We start from the raw sequence: 16101 nt of genomic DNA on the forward strand, positions 1-16101 counted from the left end.
GGCAACTTGCATGTATTTAGAATAATTGCATAATTTCTGGGGTCACCTGATTGCCATTTGGAACCTTCCCAGGGATCTTCTTAAAAAAAAGCATTCAATGAGGAAAGACATATTCACTAAACAGCCACTTTTATTTAATGATTTCAGTGATTTGCTTAATGACCATGACCAAAAAGGTTGTAAACTCGGGCACAACTCATTTAACAACCATGGCTTAGAGATTCTGGACCCAATCGTGGTTGTTAAGTGCTACTTGTACCGCCTGCTTTAATAGAAACACAAAGCCAAAAGTTGAGGTTGTAACTTCTTTTTGTATTCTATTGCATTGAAAAAAGTCAGCAGTCACTGCTTTTTTTCTTTCTGTATTTTTGCACTGTTTCTCTTTTCTATTGTCCTTTTCTGATTTTTTGTTTCTATCCATATTTTATATTATAATAAACTTAATTAAATTTTGCAAAAAAAACCCACCACCACCTCCAGGCCACTAATGTTGGAATTTACAATTTCTCACTCTGAAACTTCAAAGTTGAAATATTTTGCACAATAATAAACCCTGCCATGCCAAACATGAAGTACGATTGTTCAATTGAATTACAAGGTCCTGCAGCCCCAGCTGGAAATTGAGTGGATGATCACATGCAATGAGATCTTCAAAATAGTAATTTAGCAACAGATGAAGGGTCTTGGGTGCTGACTACTGACCAAGCTTGTGTCTGAAATTCAAGCAAATGTTTTCTATAGCTATCACCTTTTTTAAAAACAGACTTTGAGTTACTCTTGACTTCTGGCAATCGCCTAAGCAAGTCCCTATAGCAGTGATGGCTAACTTTTTCCAGACCGAGTGCCCAAAGCGCTAGTGTGAGTGCATGAATCCCCAAAATGCAATGTGTGTGTGGCCCCCCGTACATGCACCCCATCCCCGTGTATGCATGTATGGTCACCGCATGCGCCCCACCCCCGCGCATGTGCCCCATCTCCCAAGCATGCACACATGTCCCCATATGCCCCATCCTTCTTGCATGTGTGCACACCCCCCCCCATGCATGCGTGTGTGGCCCCCACATGCACCCCCACATGTGTGGCAGAGACCCAAAGACCTGTTTGGCCGGCAGGAGGTGCATGCGCATGCGTGACTGAGCTGAACTGGGCCGACGGCTCATGTGTCCACAGAGAGCGCTCTGTGTGCCACCTCTGGCATGCGTACCATAGGTTCACCATCACGGCCCTATAGTTTTCTTCGCAAGATTTTCAGAACCAAATTGCTGTTGCCTTCTTCCTAGGGCTGCAACGGAATGACTGGCCCAAAGTCCCTCACATAACTTTGTGCCTGAGGTAGACCTAGAATTCCCACTTTCAGGCTTGGTGCCTTAACCCCTACAACACTGCAATCATCAATAATAAAATAATAAAACACAGTAGTTACAACAGATAAATGGTTTTTATTTTATTTTATTAAATTTATGTGCTCTTGATATCACTTATTGGAGTGAATCTGGGCAGTTTACAGAATGATAAAATATTCAATATAAAAATTGATGTTTGGCAGCAAACTGCAATGTTGTAGCGGGTTTCTGAGATACTTGGGGACATAATGTTCCTTGGGTAAATAATACCCTCACCATAAAAACCGAATAATAATGAGATCGTTGTTTCCTCATTTTCCTGCTTCTAAAAGACGTCCTGCTGCATTACAACTTTACCTCAGACTGGCGCCATAATTTAATGCATGTATGAGGAGTAGAAATGATGCGCCCACAGGAGACTTACTTAATTTATATCTATGTTTCTTTATAAATGGCTCAAGGTGGCGAACACATCTAATATGCCTTCCTCTTATTACAGCAACAACCCTGTGAGGTGAGTTGGGCTGAGAGAGAGTGACTGGCCCAAAGTCACCCAGGTGGCTTTCATAGCTAAGGCGGGACTAGAACTCACAATCTCCCAGTTTCTAGCCTGGAATATTAATATGAAGGTATTTCCTTAGATACTGAATCAAAACCCTCTTTTTAAGTTCTATAAAGGCAGCAAACAAAGCTGCTTCAGGCAATCTTTCCCCTTTAAAATGTAAATTTTAATTTGTTTTTAAATTATTGGGTGTTTTAAATTTTGTCTCGGCCAAATTGTTTAATTCGGTTTTATTCTGTTTTTAAATTTTGTATTTATGTGTTTTATTCTGTGGCTGTTCACCACCCTGAGTCCTTCAGGAGTAGGGCAGTATACAAATCCAAGAAATGAAATGAAACAGAGTAATGTATGAGGCATGGCCCAGAATGTCTCCTTTCCTGACTTTCTTGGAAATTAGGAAGTTGTGGCTATAACGCAGTCTTTGTGTATAAAGGCTGATCTATCCATTTAAAAAGCAATAAGGCCAGGACCAATGACCAGTGTCAGTGGGCCATGGGAGCCTTGCCAAAGCAATCAGCAGATCAGATGCCGGAGCATTCTACCAGCCCCAAATCTGTCTCAATTACTAGTGAGAACTGCGTTTAACCTAATAACAAGCCTAGATCATAGCTGGGGATTTGTCTCAGGCACTTTAAGAGCACAAAGGCAGGCAAGATGTACTATATCAATGTACTTAAATGATAGAGAACTAATGCCCAGATTTCCTATTCAGTCAGGCACTTAGAAAGAAGAAATTTCTGAATATGGTGTTAATGATGTTGATGGGTCAACACCATTAAGTTTCAATCTGGAGCCAGTAACTGATTTCTGGGTCATTTACAAATAGTATAATCAATACATAATTAAAACAACTGATCTTCCACATATTCACTCTTTGCAATAACTATCTTACTATCTTTACGGTTAGATATCTTCAAGGCAAATTTAAGTTCTTGGGTAATTTCAGGGACACGTCCGGGTGAGATCTTAAGACAATGATACAGAAGAGCTCTTATTGAAAAAACATATATCCAGGTAAAAAAAAACCTGAAAATCATTTCTGCAATTCCTTCCCTTTTTCCAAAAAGATAGTTACGGAACTAACTACAGAACTAAGTTCCTAGCTAGGAAGAAGAACTTTTAAAATACACCTTTGATATTATATTATACAACTATTGTCTGTGCAAAAAATATATATCTTTTTTTAAAGTCTGGCTTCATTGAGCTACCTGGTGTAGATTACACAAGTGTGCCAAAAGTCCTTTCGGGGTGTATGTTTTCTTTGCTCCTGTAGGGTTTCGGATGGTTGTCTTCCCTGTAGGTTCTCTCAAGATTATAACGACTGTTGTCCCGCTGCTTTTGAAACTGCCGGACCTCCCGAATGGTGAGAATGCAGACCACCAAGCTTCCAAAATACAGGCAAGCAGCCACCAGGCCGAAAAGGGCCACGGATGCATCCCCGCCTTGCACGCTGCAATTCATTGAGGTGTAACCTCGCCTTGCGTATAGTCTTTCTCTCTTCAGGCACACATCCGTGGCGTTGACTTGAATGACGAAGTGGAGATAGAGGCCAACAGCTACTATATAACCAAGGCAGGCGAGGATGTCAAAGAGACACTCGGCAGCAAGCCGTCCAAGGGAAAGGTGATGGATAGGCTTTGCTCCACTAATGAGAAACAGAAGCGTTAGGCACATCATTGTCAGACTGAAGGCTACCCCTCCATAAACACAAGGGGCTCTCATCTGGCTGTACTGCATGTCCAGCTCAGTCACCTCTTGGAGTTCAGTCCCCTGAAATGGACTATAGAATGAGTTAATGTTGAAAGAGCCTAGGCCTCCCAGAGAAGTGAAACCAGAGATCCCCGCCTGGGTTGCTCCTATGCAGATCAGCACCAAAATGTTGACTGTGACTTCGATAAACTGCAAGACACCTGCGGGAGGAAAAGAAATGGGGAATCAACACCGCCATAAATCCGTTGGATGTGGTTATCTTTCATTCTGTAAAAATGCATCTAGAAACTAATGCAATAATATTGTATAATTGGGCAGTTTATTATTGCTACAGCTCTATCTCTCTTTCTGCAGAACTTCGAGGTGGGTTCTTATGCCCACAAGTATCTCCTATAACAGAAAGTTAGTACATGTATGATGAGAATAATGATGTTTAATGTTAATATGGTATTATCGCTAGAAGATATTAAGAAGAAAATGACGAGCTTTACAATGTTTAATTGTTTAATATAACATTAAATTTAGAGAAATAATGTTAAGCGAATGCGAATGATGTAGCAAATGGTGAAAGAAGTTGCACAGAGATGCTTGTACCCAGATGACACACTGCTTAAGGAAAGATGGAATGTTTATCTTTATAACTGAAAAATAAAAAACTTTTTATTAAAAAAAGTTAATGGATTGAATAACTGATACTGGCACTTACTGCTAAAGATCAAAGATGGAAGGATTTTATATTTGGGTGCTGTCTCCTTATTTTTAGTAAAACTGCTACATATACTGCAAAAGTTGAGATGTCATGTCCTGTATACTAGGCTCATCTAAATAGACTTATTTCTGTGGTGTCCACTCACAGATACAATCTGCACTTTATTCTGTGAATAGAACAATACAGAACCATATAATAGGATCTTTTGGCCCCAACTGGACTGAGCCCACATGATTTAACTTTTTTCAAATTAACTATAATGCAACATGTCCCAAAGGTGCTTTTTTTCAAGAAGCAACTGGACTTTCTGTTCTTTCTTTGAAGTTGTTTCGCTTCTCATCTAAGATGCTTCCTCAACTCTGCCTTGATAATGGAACATCTTTATAATGTGTTATACATGTTGCTACAATTCAAAAGAAGAATTCTTCACAACTTCATTGATTATGTGATAGCTTCACTCTCTCAGAACAACATGCCATCTGACAGTTTCACCCTCATGTGATTCAACATCACATGTTTACTTTCCCAAAGTTCCAAAAATTTAAAGCTTTATATGTAACATACAAAAGGATGAGGAAACACCAGCATGTAAGACAGAAAAAGTACTGCAAAGGGTGAAATAAATCACAACTGAACAATGAACTAATGAAAAAGCAACACAAACTTGGTGAGATTGCCAGCTCAGTAAAAGAAAAAGTCCTTTTTAATTTGGTGAATCTCTATAGGACAGTGACGGCTAACCTTTTCCAGACCAAGTGCCCAAAGCGTGCATGTGCGCGCATGAACCCCCAAAATGCAGTGCGTGTGTGGCCCCCCATGCATGCACTCCATCCCCGTGCATGTGTATGGCCTCTGCATGCGCCCCAATCCTCGCGCATGCACACGCACTCCCATATGCCCCATCTCCCTCGCCTGTGTGCACGCTCCCCCGCACACTCCCACGCATGCATGCACGGCAGAGACCCAAAGACTGGCTGGCCAGCAGGAGCTGAACTGGGCAGAGCTGAACTGGGGCGACAGCTTGCGTGCCCACAGAGAGGGCGTTGCATGCCACCTCTGGCACGTGTGCCATAGGTTCGCCATCACGGCTATAGGACAATGGGTACAAAACCCCTGTATCAGACATTCTAGGGGTAATTAATGTGCAGATGGGAGCCAGAGAAGGTATATTTCAGGAATAGCTGTGATTCAATTCAGGTAGTCCTTGACTTACAACCATAACTGAACCCCAAATTTTTGTTGCTAAGTGAAACATTTGTTAAGTGAATTTTCTCCATTCTATGACCTTTTGTGCCAGAGTTGAATCATAGAATTATAGAGCTGGAAGGGACCTCAAGATTTCTTCTAGTCCAACCTTTTGTTCAGGGCAGGAGTCTTATACCATGTAGAGGAAATGCATAATGCATTAATATGCATTATAGTTGTTAAGTCAATCACTGCAGTTGTCAAGTTAGTGACACAGTTGTTAAGTGAATCTGGCTTCCCCATTGACTTTGCTTCTAAGAAAGTCACAGAAGGGGGGGGTGTCACATGACCCCTGGGACACTGCAACCATTATGAGTCAGTTGCCAAGCATCCGAATTTTGATCACGTGACTGGGGATACTGCAATGGTCGCAAGTATGAAAAATGGTCATAAGTCAACTTTTTTCAGTGCCACTGTAACTTTGAATGGTCAAAGTTCCACACACGTTGCTTCCTGGGATGACTTATACAAGACTTAGAACTGACGTAAACTGTACTTTCTCCTCCTCTCCACTCCCTTCTTTGTTTGCAAAGAGAAGCAAACACTTAGAGAGAAGGAAGAGAAAGATTTTTCTCCACCCTCACCTGCAGAGTATGAATAGTTTGGAACTTCTTCATATTCAGATGTGCAGGAAATCTTTCATTTCTTAGTAATTGGAAATTTATATGACACATTATCTGTTGGGAGTTTAATTACATACATTATGATCAAGGAGCACACATTTCAATATCACATGCGATAGCACTTTGTTTTTCCCATATTGTGGCTATATCACATTCAGCTCCTACAATGACATAGTGTACAATACAACTTAACCAGTACACAATTCTGTTACTTACCAGATGAATTAACAGATTTAAATTCTATGGAATGTTTGCCATCTTTTTCAGTTAGTTAGATGCAGCAAGGATAGCTACAATAATGTAAATATTATAAATCCACTAATGCAGGGGTGTAGAAATTTTATTCCTGGGAGCCCAAAGCATCTGCAAAAATCAATGCTAAATTTGAATTGTTGATGTGATAGAAAGGGGATTTATTAAATATACAGAGAATGGTTGTATTAACGTAATTGAAATTCAATCTCTTTCTGGTTGGTTTGTTTTTTAATCTTGGCTCCTCTCGCTTTTTAAAATGCCAGCCCTCACTCACAAGAGTGAGGGCTGAAGCCCAAAACAGATTCTGGAATAAAACAATAGCAACAAGATTAAAGAAGACATGAGCAAGAGCTCTTAACTAGGGTAATAATCTCAAAACTGAAAAAAAAATGATTAAATTTTAGTTTGCACAATTTGAATAAATTAAATGAATCTAAGCAAAATCAGCAACAAGCCGGCAGAGTAAAAAAAATGAGAAAAATAAACCCGAATAATTATACTAATTATAATTATACAATTATAATTATACAAATGTATTACCCAGTCGTGCTCAAGACAAAGTATAAATTGAAGGGTGTAATAGCCACAGTGATTACATTCTGGAAACTTTATGCAAACTTAGTTTAATGTAAGTATATCTGAGGCCTTTCCTATTAAAACTACATAGAGTCATGCTTAAGAGTTAAGGACCGGGGCAGATTGAGCTAAATGAAATATTCTTCACATTATCATATCTCAATCAAAACTTAAGAGAGCTTGATTTCCGAATCATTTCTTTATTTTCTCTGTTAAGAAAAGCTTGCTATACTAGTCTTGGATTTGATTAACTGCTGCTAAGCAAAGGTAAGCATTAATTTGCTTCTTTTTTAAAATAATATTTTAGAGCGGCTACTTTTTGAAAGTTTTTCAACTTCAACAGCTGGATGGATTTTTTGTTTAAAGTTAATTTTATTTTTTTTAAAAATGATATGTTCCATGCCAAGACACTGTATTTTTTTAAAAAATTATAATTGTTTTATTTCTCCCCTCCCTCAATCTTCAGTACAGGTAATGCTCAATTTATGACCATAATTAAGTCAAAAATTTCTGTTGCTAAGTGTAATATTTGTTAAGTGAATTTCTCCCATTTTACGACCTTTCTTTCTTGCTACAGTTGTTAAGTGAATTGCTGTAGCTGTTAAATTAGTCAAACTGCACTTGGCAGCTATCGGACACACATAATAGCAAGAAAATATGATAATAGTGTGCTATAGACGAAAGTTTTCTTTCTACTATCCAGCTCAGGAGTTCACTTAACTTTTTTGTCCTCCGCTGCTTGCCATCCTTTTGCTTACTTTCTCCTTGAATAAGTGTTCTTTCAAAAGGCCTGATTCCTTAACTGGGTAGCACAACAATAATCCTCAACTAGTGGTGGGTTGCCCCCGGTTCGCACCGGTTCTATAGAATCGGTAGTAAAACCGGTGGGAGGCTTCGCCCACTGACCCCGACATCATCAGAATGCTTCTGCATGTGTGGCCCTGATGCGAACCGGTAGTAAAGGTAAGTAGAACCCACCCCTGTCCTCAACCCTTGTCTGAATTTATTTATTAAATTTTTTTTGCCACCCATCTCGTTATCCAAAGCAACTTTGGGCAACTGAGTCATAGAGAACTTGCCAGTCTCTCTTTCTGTCTAGATGTAGAGACACACAATTACAACTACAACTCAATGGTAGAACTGCAATCCTACTTTTTTTAGCTTACTGGAAGCCAAGAAATCACCAACTCTTCCTAAATGACTTATTTTAATGGGAATTACATTAAACTAGATGAATTAAACTAGATTAAACTGGATCCACTCCCTCTGTAAGTTGTACTCTTTCATACAATCCCTCTGAGAAAGTTAAAATGTTGAAAACTACAAGATCTGATGCCAGCTTCCTGATGTAGCCTATCAAATACTTCAGCTGTGCTAAAAATTCCATGGCTAAGAAAGTTCAAATAAGGACTCGACACGACAATAGCGGCAATATTTATCCCCAGAGTGATTTTTATTAGTGCCAAAATGCATCCCCAGTTCAAAGAGGTTTCATCAGTGATTCATGTGTGTTGAACTGCTTGTTGACGAGAGGCAAGTTGAGAATTTAAAAAGAAACCTCTCTAAGGCAGCGTTTCTCAAACTTTCTGCAACTGTGGACTATTAAATTTTCAGAAAATGTGAGCGCCCATTAAACAAACACCTGCTCCATTTTAAGAAATGGGGATTCATCAATTTTAATACAATTATTATACAGGTAATCCTCGACATACAGCCACAATTGAGTCCAAAATTTCTATTGCTAAGTGAGATAGTTGTTAAATGAGTTTGGCCCCATTTTACAACCTTTCTTTCTTGCCACAGTTGTTAAGTGAATCATGGCAGTTGCTAAGTTTGTAACATGGTTGTTAAGTGAATCTGGCTTCCCATTAACTTTGCTTGTCAGAAGGTCACCAAAGGTGATGACATGACCCTGGGACATTGCAAACGTCATAACTATGAGTCAGTTGACAAGCATTCAAATTTTGATCATGTGACCATGAAGATGCTGCAACGGTTGTGTGAAAAACAATTATATGTCACCTTTCTCAGTGCTGTTGTAACTTTGAATGGTCATTACATGACATTGTAAGTCAAGAACTACCTGTAGTTGCCATCCCGGCTATTTTTAAAGACCTTTTTAGATTACACTTTGCATATGAAAATATTAATTCAAAATTAAGTATTTTTAAGCACTTGAGATTAAAAGTGATTAAAACCTTTAATCACTTTTGTAACATATTGTAACACCCCTTAGCACAAATTTACTAGTCCAAAATAATCTTCAATAGAAATATTTCATTTCAGTAGAAAAGGACTAGAGGTGAGGATGGTGATCTCCCACTAACAAAATCTCACTTTTACATATACATTGTACATAGTGATCGTTGGATTTTCTAGTCACAGATTTATTTTTTGGTTCGTAGACAAACAATAATTGCACTTAAGACCTATGCATCTGTTTACTAATGTTAGTTTCCTGAATTTTAGTATTCTTGTTGCTATTTCTACTTGTATGCTTTCTAAAAATAAAAATAGTTTTTAGCCATTTTCACGCATCTGGTGTAGAAACAGGGAGCCAAGGCAGGACCCAGTAGTAGAGCAGCCAGCTGACTACTGCTGAATACACGGAGGCAGAAATAGCCAACAAGGGGGGTCTTGGACAGCTATCTGTGAAAAAGGATGGGGCTGACTTGACAAGCAGGTCTAGAATTAATCTAGAACTGTGATGGCGAACCTATGGCACGCAGAACCATATCTGTGGGCACGTGAGCATTTCCCTAGCTCAGCTCCAGCGTGCATGTGTGCGCCGGCCAGCTGATTTTTCAGCCTTCTGGGTCCATCGGAAGTCGGGAAACAATCTGTTTCTGGCCTCCGGAGGGCTTCCAGGGGGATGGGGAAGGCTGTTTTCGCCCTCCCCAGGCTCTAAGAAAGCCTCCGTAGCCTGGGGAGGGCGAAAAACGGGCCTAACGGGCCCACTGTGCCATCACGTGCCAAAAGCGGGTGTTGCACGGGGGGGGTGTCTATGTGCATGCACAGCAGGCGAGGGGCATTTAATTATGGGTGTGGGCACGTGTGTGCGCAACCCCCCTGCGCACCCCCCACTTTTGGCACACAACGGCAAAAAGCTTAGCCATCACTGATCTAGAATTAGCAAGCAACCCACTGTAAAATTGCTTTGCTTGTGTTTGGCTATATGTACATGTCCTTAAAAACAAACTATAATTAACAATGGGACAGCTCACGTAACAACTCACTTCAAAACTAGTTATCTATATGGATAGACAGATGCAAATGTAAACAAAAGTATTATATTTTGAATGGATCTATCTCACCAGAGTGAGGTCTATGACAAAATGATCCTTACCCCTACTCAGTTTGTGGTCCAGCAATCTTTTCTAGAAAGCAATCTTTGCTTTCCTTTCCTCTGATTATACTTAAATCCAATTTATACTAGATAATCTTTTAAACAAGAGTTGCTTTTTATATAAGATTATCCTGTGCCAAATGAGCCACATGTCTTATTATTGTGTACTAGTTTATACAGTATGTCCAGGACATGAATGTGAACACAATAATCAGCACGTAAGCTACTAATATCAACATAAGCCCATCAAGTTATTGTGGCATTTTTAAACAGAAATCTTACCTAGAAACTTTGTAGTACAGGTAGTCCTCAATTTATGACCACAATTCAGCCCAAAATTTTTGTTGCTAAGTGAGACATTTGTTAAGAGAATTTTGCTCCATTTGTTAAGTGAATCACTGAAGTTGTTAAGCTAGTAACACAGTCGTTAAGTGAATTTGGCTTCCTATTGATTTTGCTTGTCAGAAGGTTGCGAAAGGAGATCACATGACCCAGGGATACTGCAACCGTCATAACTATGAGTCAGTTGCCATAGTCTGAATTTTGACCATGTGACCATGGGAATGCTACAAACGTAAGTGTGAAAAACAGTCATAAGTCACTTTTTTAAGGGCCACTAACTTCGGATAGTCACTAAATGAACTGTTGTAAAACTGTACAGGTAGTCCTTGACTTACAACCACAATTGAGCCCAAAATTTGTGTTGCTAAGTGAGACATTTGTTAAATGACTTTTGCCTCATTTTACGACTTTTCTTGCCGCAGTTGTTATGTGAATCACTGCAGTTGTTAAATTAATAACACGGGTTGTTAAGGGAATCTGGCTTCCCCATTGACTTTGCTTGTCAGAAGGTCGCAAACTATGATCACATGAGCCCGGGACGCTGCCACCGTCATAAATGTGACTCAGTTGTCAAGCATCTGAATGTAAATCACGTGACCCCTTATGGCAATAGCCATAAGTGTGAAAAATGGTCACAAGTCACTTTTTTCAGTGCCGCTGTAACTCTGAATAGTCACTACATGCAGTAGGGATACAATCTAACAGAGGGATACAATCAAGATCAAGTGAGGTACTAATACCACTCTGTAAAGCCATAGTAAAACCACACCTAGAATACTATATCCAGTTTTGGTCACCACACTATAAAAAAGATGTTGAGACTCTAGAAAAAGTGCAGAAAAGAGCAACCAGGATGATTAGGGGACTGGAGACTAAAACATATGAAGAACGGTTGCAGGAACTGGGCATGGCTAGTCCAGTGAAGAGAAGGACCAGAGGAGACATGACAGCAGTCTTCCAATATTTGAGGAGCTGCCACAGAGAGGAAGGGGTCGAGCTATTTTCTAAAGCACCTGTAGGCCAGACAAGGAATAATGGATGGAAACTGATCAAATAAGGAGAAATTTTCTGACAGTGAGAACAATCAACCAGTGGAATAGCTTGCCTTTGGAAGTTGTGGGAGCTTCATCACTTTCAAGAAGAGATTGGACTGCCATTTGTCAGAAATGGTGTAGGGTCACCTGCTTGGGTGGAGGGGGGGTTGGACTAGATGACCTACAAGGTCCCTTCCAACTCTGTTAATCTCTGGAAATATACTGTAGTCAACACATCCTGAGGGCACAGGTTGGGGAAGGCTGGAACAAACAGTAGCACTTTCTGTCCTGGAATCCGAGAAGTTTGGCATCTGTTCAAGAGTTAAAGGCCGTTTGATTATTCCTTTCAAAAGGCCATTCAAGTCAGCTAGCTGCTACAAAGCCTGTCGGTGGGAATCAAGAGGCCAGCTAGCTCTCCGCTATTTTCCTGGCAACAAATATTGATAGCACTAATTCTCAGAGGTGGCTCATGTACAAAGCCTAGTCTCAGTGTAAGATAAAGCAATCTTGTTAGATAAAGAAATTGGACGAGGAGGAGGAGGTGGAGGTAAAAGGCTTAAGAGGGTGGAAGATCTTCAAATGCGAAATAATTAGAATGGAGCTGAAGGTTATGTGGCTGACTTAACTAGAATTAAATTCAAATTCTGCAGGAAAAGAATGAAAACCTATCAAAGGCTTAATACCGGTTTGGACCGGCATTTCTATTTTTGATCGGCGTATGTGAAAAGAGGGCCCCAAAACATCATATAAAGCTTCACAAACAGGAGAAGATCCTATTAAAATGAATTTAATTTGTTCAAAAAGAAAACCGATCGGAGATGGATCAAGGGACAGATTCGTATTCAGATCACTTTTCCCCAATGCTCCCCCTTCTTGGAATTGCTTAGATTACACTTCTGTCATTTCACCCAGCAGGGACAAAAATGCTTTAATATTTGACCACCAGATAGAGCAAAGTGTAACAGTGAATTGTGTGCGTGCGTGTGTGTATAGTTTTGTATAAAGACTTCATTCTAATCAAAGTATTTGAATTATCACTGTTTGTTCAACAGATATTCCACACTATCTTATATACACTCTGATTACAACTGCTCCCTAGATATACATACTATATACATACTTCTGTTTTTTAATGAAAAGGTTATGTACTCTTTCACGGTGTGAGAAGATTTTCCTTATGAAAAGTAAAAATCCACGATAAGCCAACTGCAGCTAGAAAAATAGTTATAGATTGCAGAAAGAAGCCAATAAATAGGTTAGTTGGTTTCAGTCCTAAATTACCACAGCATCATTTAACAGAAACACTTCCAAAATAAATTAAATTATCCCCAGTATAAAACACACACATATGCACACATTACCCAGGCGAATTTATTACAAATTAGTGTATTCCAGTGGAGGGAAAAAAAACCATTTAGGGCTGTTTTTGCTGATGAAATTCAATTTACTTACTTGCTAATTTGCAAATGACCTTGTTGAGAAAAGAAGGGAAGGTTGGAACTGAAGCACAGCCATTGTACTTTTATGAGAATTCAATTTAGGCAATTGCTAAACTACAGTCGGTCAAGATATTCAGTCAAATATAGCATTTAGAGGACCTACGAATCTTAAGTCAAAATTAAAGACCTCCTCAAAAATCAGTATCCTTGGAACCTAACTAAAGCATGCCACAAGAAGACAAGTGAGTATATGCATATTAAGCCCACTGTCAGTTAACCTTACCCATTCATAAATGACAACCTTAGTCACTGTTTCAGGGAAAGATGAAGTCTGCCCAGCTTGCTTATTGAAAAACCAAAACAGGGGAGCGAATAATTTAAGAGCAGCTTTTGCAAAGGAGAAATTGAAATGGAGCTGTCTGAAGAAGGGACCACTAATTCAATTTCTCTGAAGTTACTAAAGGTGTAACAGAAGCCTAATTCAATGGAAAAAAAATAATATCAATCTTTTAATCATAGTAAGGGCATGGAGAAACCATTTACATTGTCCAGTTATCAAGTTCCATAGAGGAGGCATGTTATCCTAGGTGTTATCCTCTGAGAATTTTAGCTTTTGTTGCTCAGCTACATTTATATAGTCCGTAATTTCGTCCAAAAATTTATTTAGTGTAGGACACTGTAAAATATATATATTTTAAGGAAGATTGATATTGGAACATTGGAAAGTTAAATGTATGACCTCATTCAGTCAATGAATTGAAGACCTGATTATGCTTGCTACTTATAAGTGGATTGCCTATAGATCAGTGATGGTGAACCTTTTCGGCACCAAGTGCCGAAAAGGGAGCGTGCATGCACGGCACCAAGTGCCAAAAAGGGAGCACTCATCTGGGCCATGACCAGGAAGAGGAATAGCACAGAGGACATGTGCGCGCCGAAAAATTTATTTCCGGTTTCCGGCGCGCACATCCACGCCAGCCGGCAAGTCTTCCGGTTACTGTCGCACATGCGCATGCGCATGTGCTGATCAGCTGGCCAGCGAGCATGCTCACAGAACAGCTCTTCCAGTTTCTAGCACTGTCGCATGCATAAAGGCCAACTGATTATCGCGTGCACATGCACACCAGAAACCCGGAAGAGGAGGAGCCGGCCAACACCATGCGTGCCATAGGTTCACCATGACAGCTATAGACACAGATTTTATATGGATAAATATAATGAAATACAGGACAGTACAAACTACAGTATCTTAAAAAAACACAATCGTTATAGAAGTGTATTAAAATGAATATATACATACTATTGCATATGTAATATTTTACATATTTTACATATAGAATATAATATGTATATATTACATATACATATATAATATTTACATTGTAGGAATACTTACAACTGCAGTTTGGGACCGGAATTTCTAATGTTAAGTCAAGATGGTCATAAGGTGAGGCCGCCATGTGATTGGATTCAATTTTACAACTGTTTTTACAGCAATTGTTAAATGAATCACATGGTAATAACTCCAAAGTTTGCAGTCGCTAAGCAAATTGCAAGGTCTCAAATTGTACTCTGTCCTGAATGGGATTTTTTTTGCCAGAAACCAGAAAAAAAGGTAATAAATTATGATCACGTGACTTTAGGATATGGCAACCAGTTGTAAACAAGAGCCGGTTGCCAAGCACCCAAAATGCAGTCATGTGACCACGAGAGGTGCAACATTTACTGCTCTGATCCCCTTACTTCTAAGACCAATATCCTTATGCTATTTATTTTATTTTATTTTATTAAATTTCTATACCGCCCTTCTCCCGAAGGACTCAGGGCGGTGAACAGCCAGAGGATAAAACACCGAGATACAAAATTTAAAATAGATTAAAACAAATTAAATAATTTAGGCTGAATTTTAAAATACCCCATAATTAAACAGATTAAAATTTGTGTTTAAAATTTAAATTTAAAAAAGGAGAAGATTTAGGCCAGGCCAGCTTGATGAAATAAAAACGTTTTAAGCGCGCGACGGAAGGTGCGAAGATCCGGGATCCTCCATATCTCCGGGGGGAGCTCGTTCCAGATCGTAGGTGCCCCCACAGAGAAGGCTTTCCCCCTAGGGGCCGCCAGTCGACATTGTTTGGCTGACGGCACCCGGAGGAGCCCCTCTCTATGGGAGCATACTGGCCGGTGGGAGGCTATTGGTGGTAGCAGGCGGTCCCGTAGATAACCAGGTCCTAAGCCATGGAGCGCTTTAAAGGTGGTAACCAAAACCTTGAAGCGCACTCGGAAGACCACCGGGAGCCAGTGCAGCTCGCCCAGGAGAGGTGTTACATGGGAGCTCCACGTTGCTCCCATCACCACCTGCGCGGCCGCACTCTGCGCCAGTTGGAGCCTCTGAGTGCACCTCAAGGGGAGCCCCATGTAGAGAGCATTACAATAGTCCAGACGAGAGGTGACGAGGGCATGAGTGACTGTGTAGAGAGTCCCGATCTAGAAAGGGACGCAACTGGCAGATCAGGCGAACCTGATGAAAAATCCTCCCGGTCACGGCCGTCAAATGCTCTTCTGAAGACAGCCATGAATCCAGGAGGATGCCCAAGTTGTGAGCCCTTTCCGTGGGGGCCAATGATTCACCCCCAATAGTCAGCGATGGCACCAGCTGACTATATCGGGACATCGGAAACCACAGCCACTCAGTCTTGGATGGGTTGAGCCTGAGCCTGTTCCTCCCCATCCAGATCCGTACAGCCTCCAGGCACCGGGACATCACTTCAAGGGCATTGTTGGGGTGGTCCGGGGTGGAGATGTACAGCTGGGTGTCGTCAGCGTACTGATGGTACTTCACCCCGAAACCATGGATGATCTTGCCCAGCGGCTTTACATAAATGTTGAACAAAAGGGGCGAGAGGACTGATCCCTGCGG

The 16101-nt window shown here is 40.4% G+C and overlaps 1 protein-coding gene across 1 annotated transcript in view; it reads right to left on the bottom strand.

Moving 5' to 3' along the window:
* Window positions 1-2133: 2133 nt before the first annotated feature.
* The window catches only part of LOC117674761 (MARVEL domain-containing protein 3-like), a 28374-nt gene continuing 14406 nt past the window's right edge, over window positions 2134-16101 (bottom strand). The window contains exon 4 of the mRNA XM_034432946.3: window positions 2134-3815. Within this exon, the coding sequence (XP_034288837.3) occupies window positions 3124-3815 (692 nt within the window). The 3' untranslated portion in view covers window positions 2134-3123. The remainder of the gene's footprint in view (window positions 3816-16101) is intronic.

Source organism: Pantherophis guttatus, chromosome 3, assembly GCF_059756535.1.
Source record: "Pantherophis guttatus breed Tessera chromosome 3, ASM5975653v1, whole genome shotgun sequence".
In the NCBI taxonomy this organism is placed as follows: Eukaryota; Metazoa; Chordata; class Lepidosauria; order Squamata; family Colubridae; genus Pantherophis; species Pantherophis guttatus.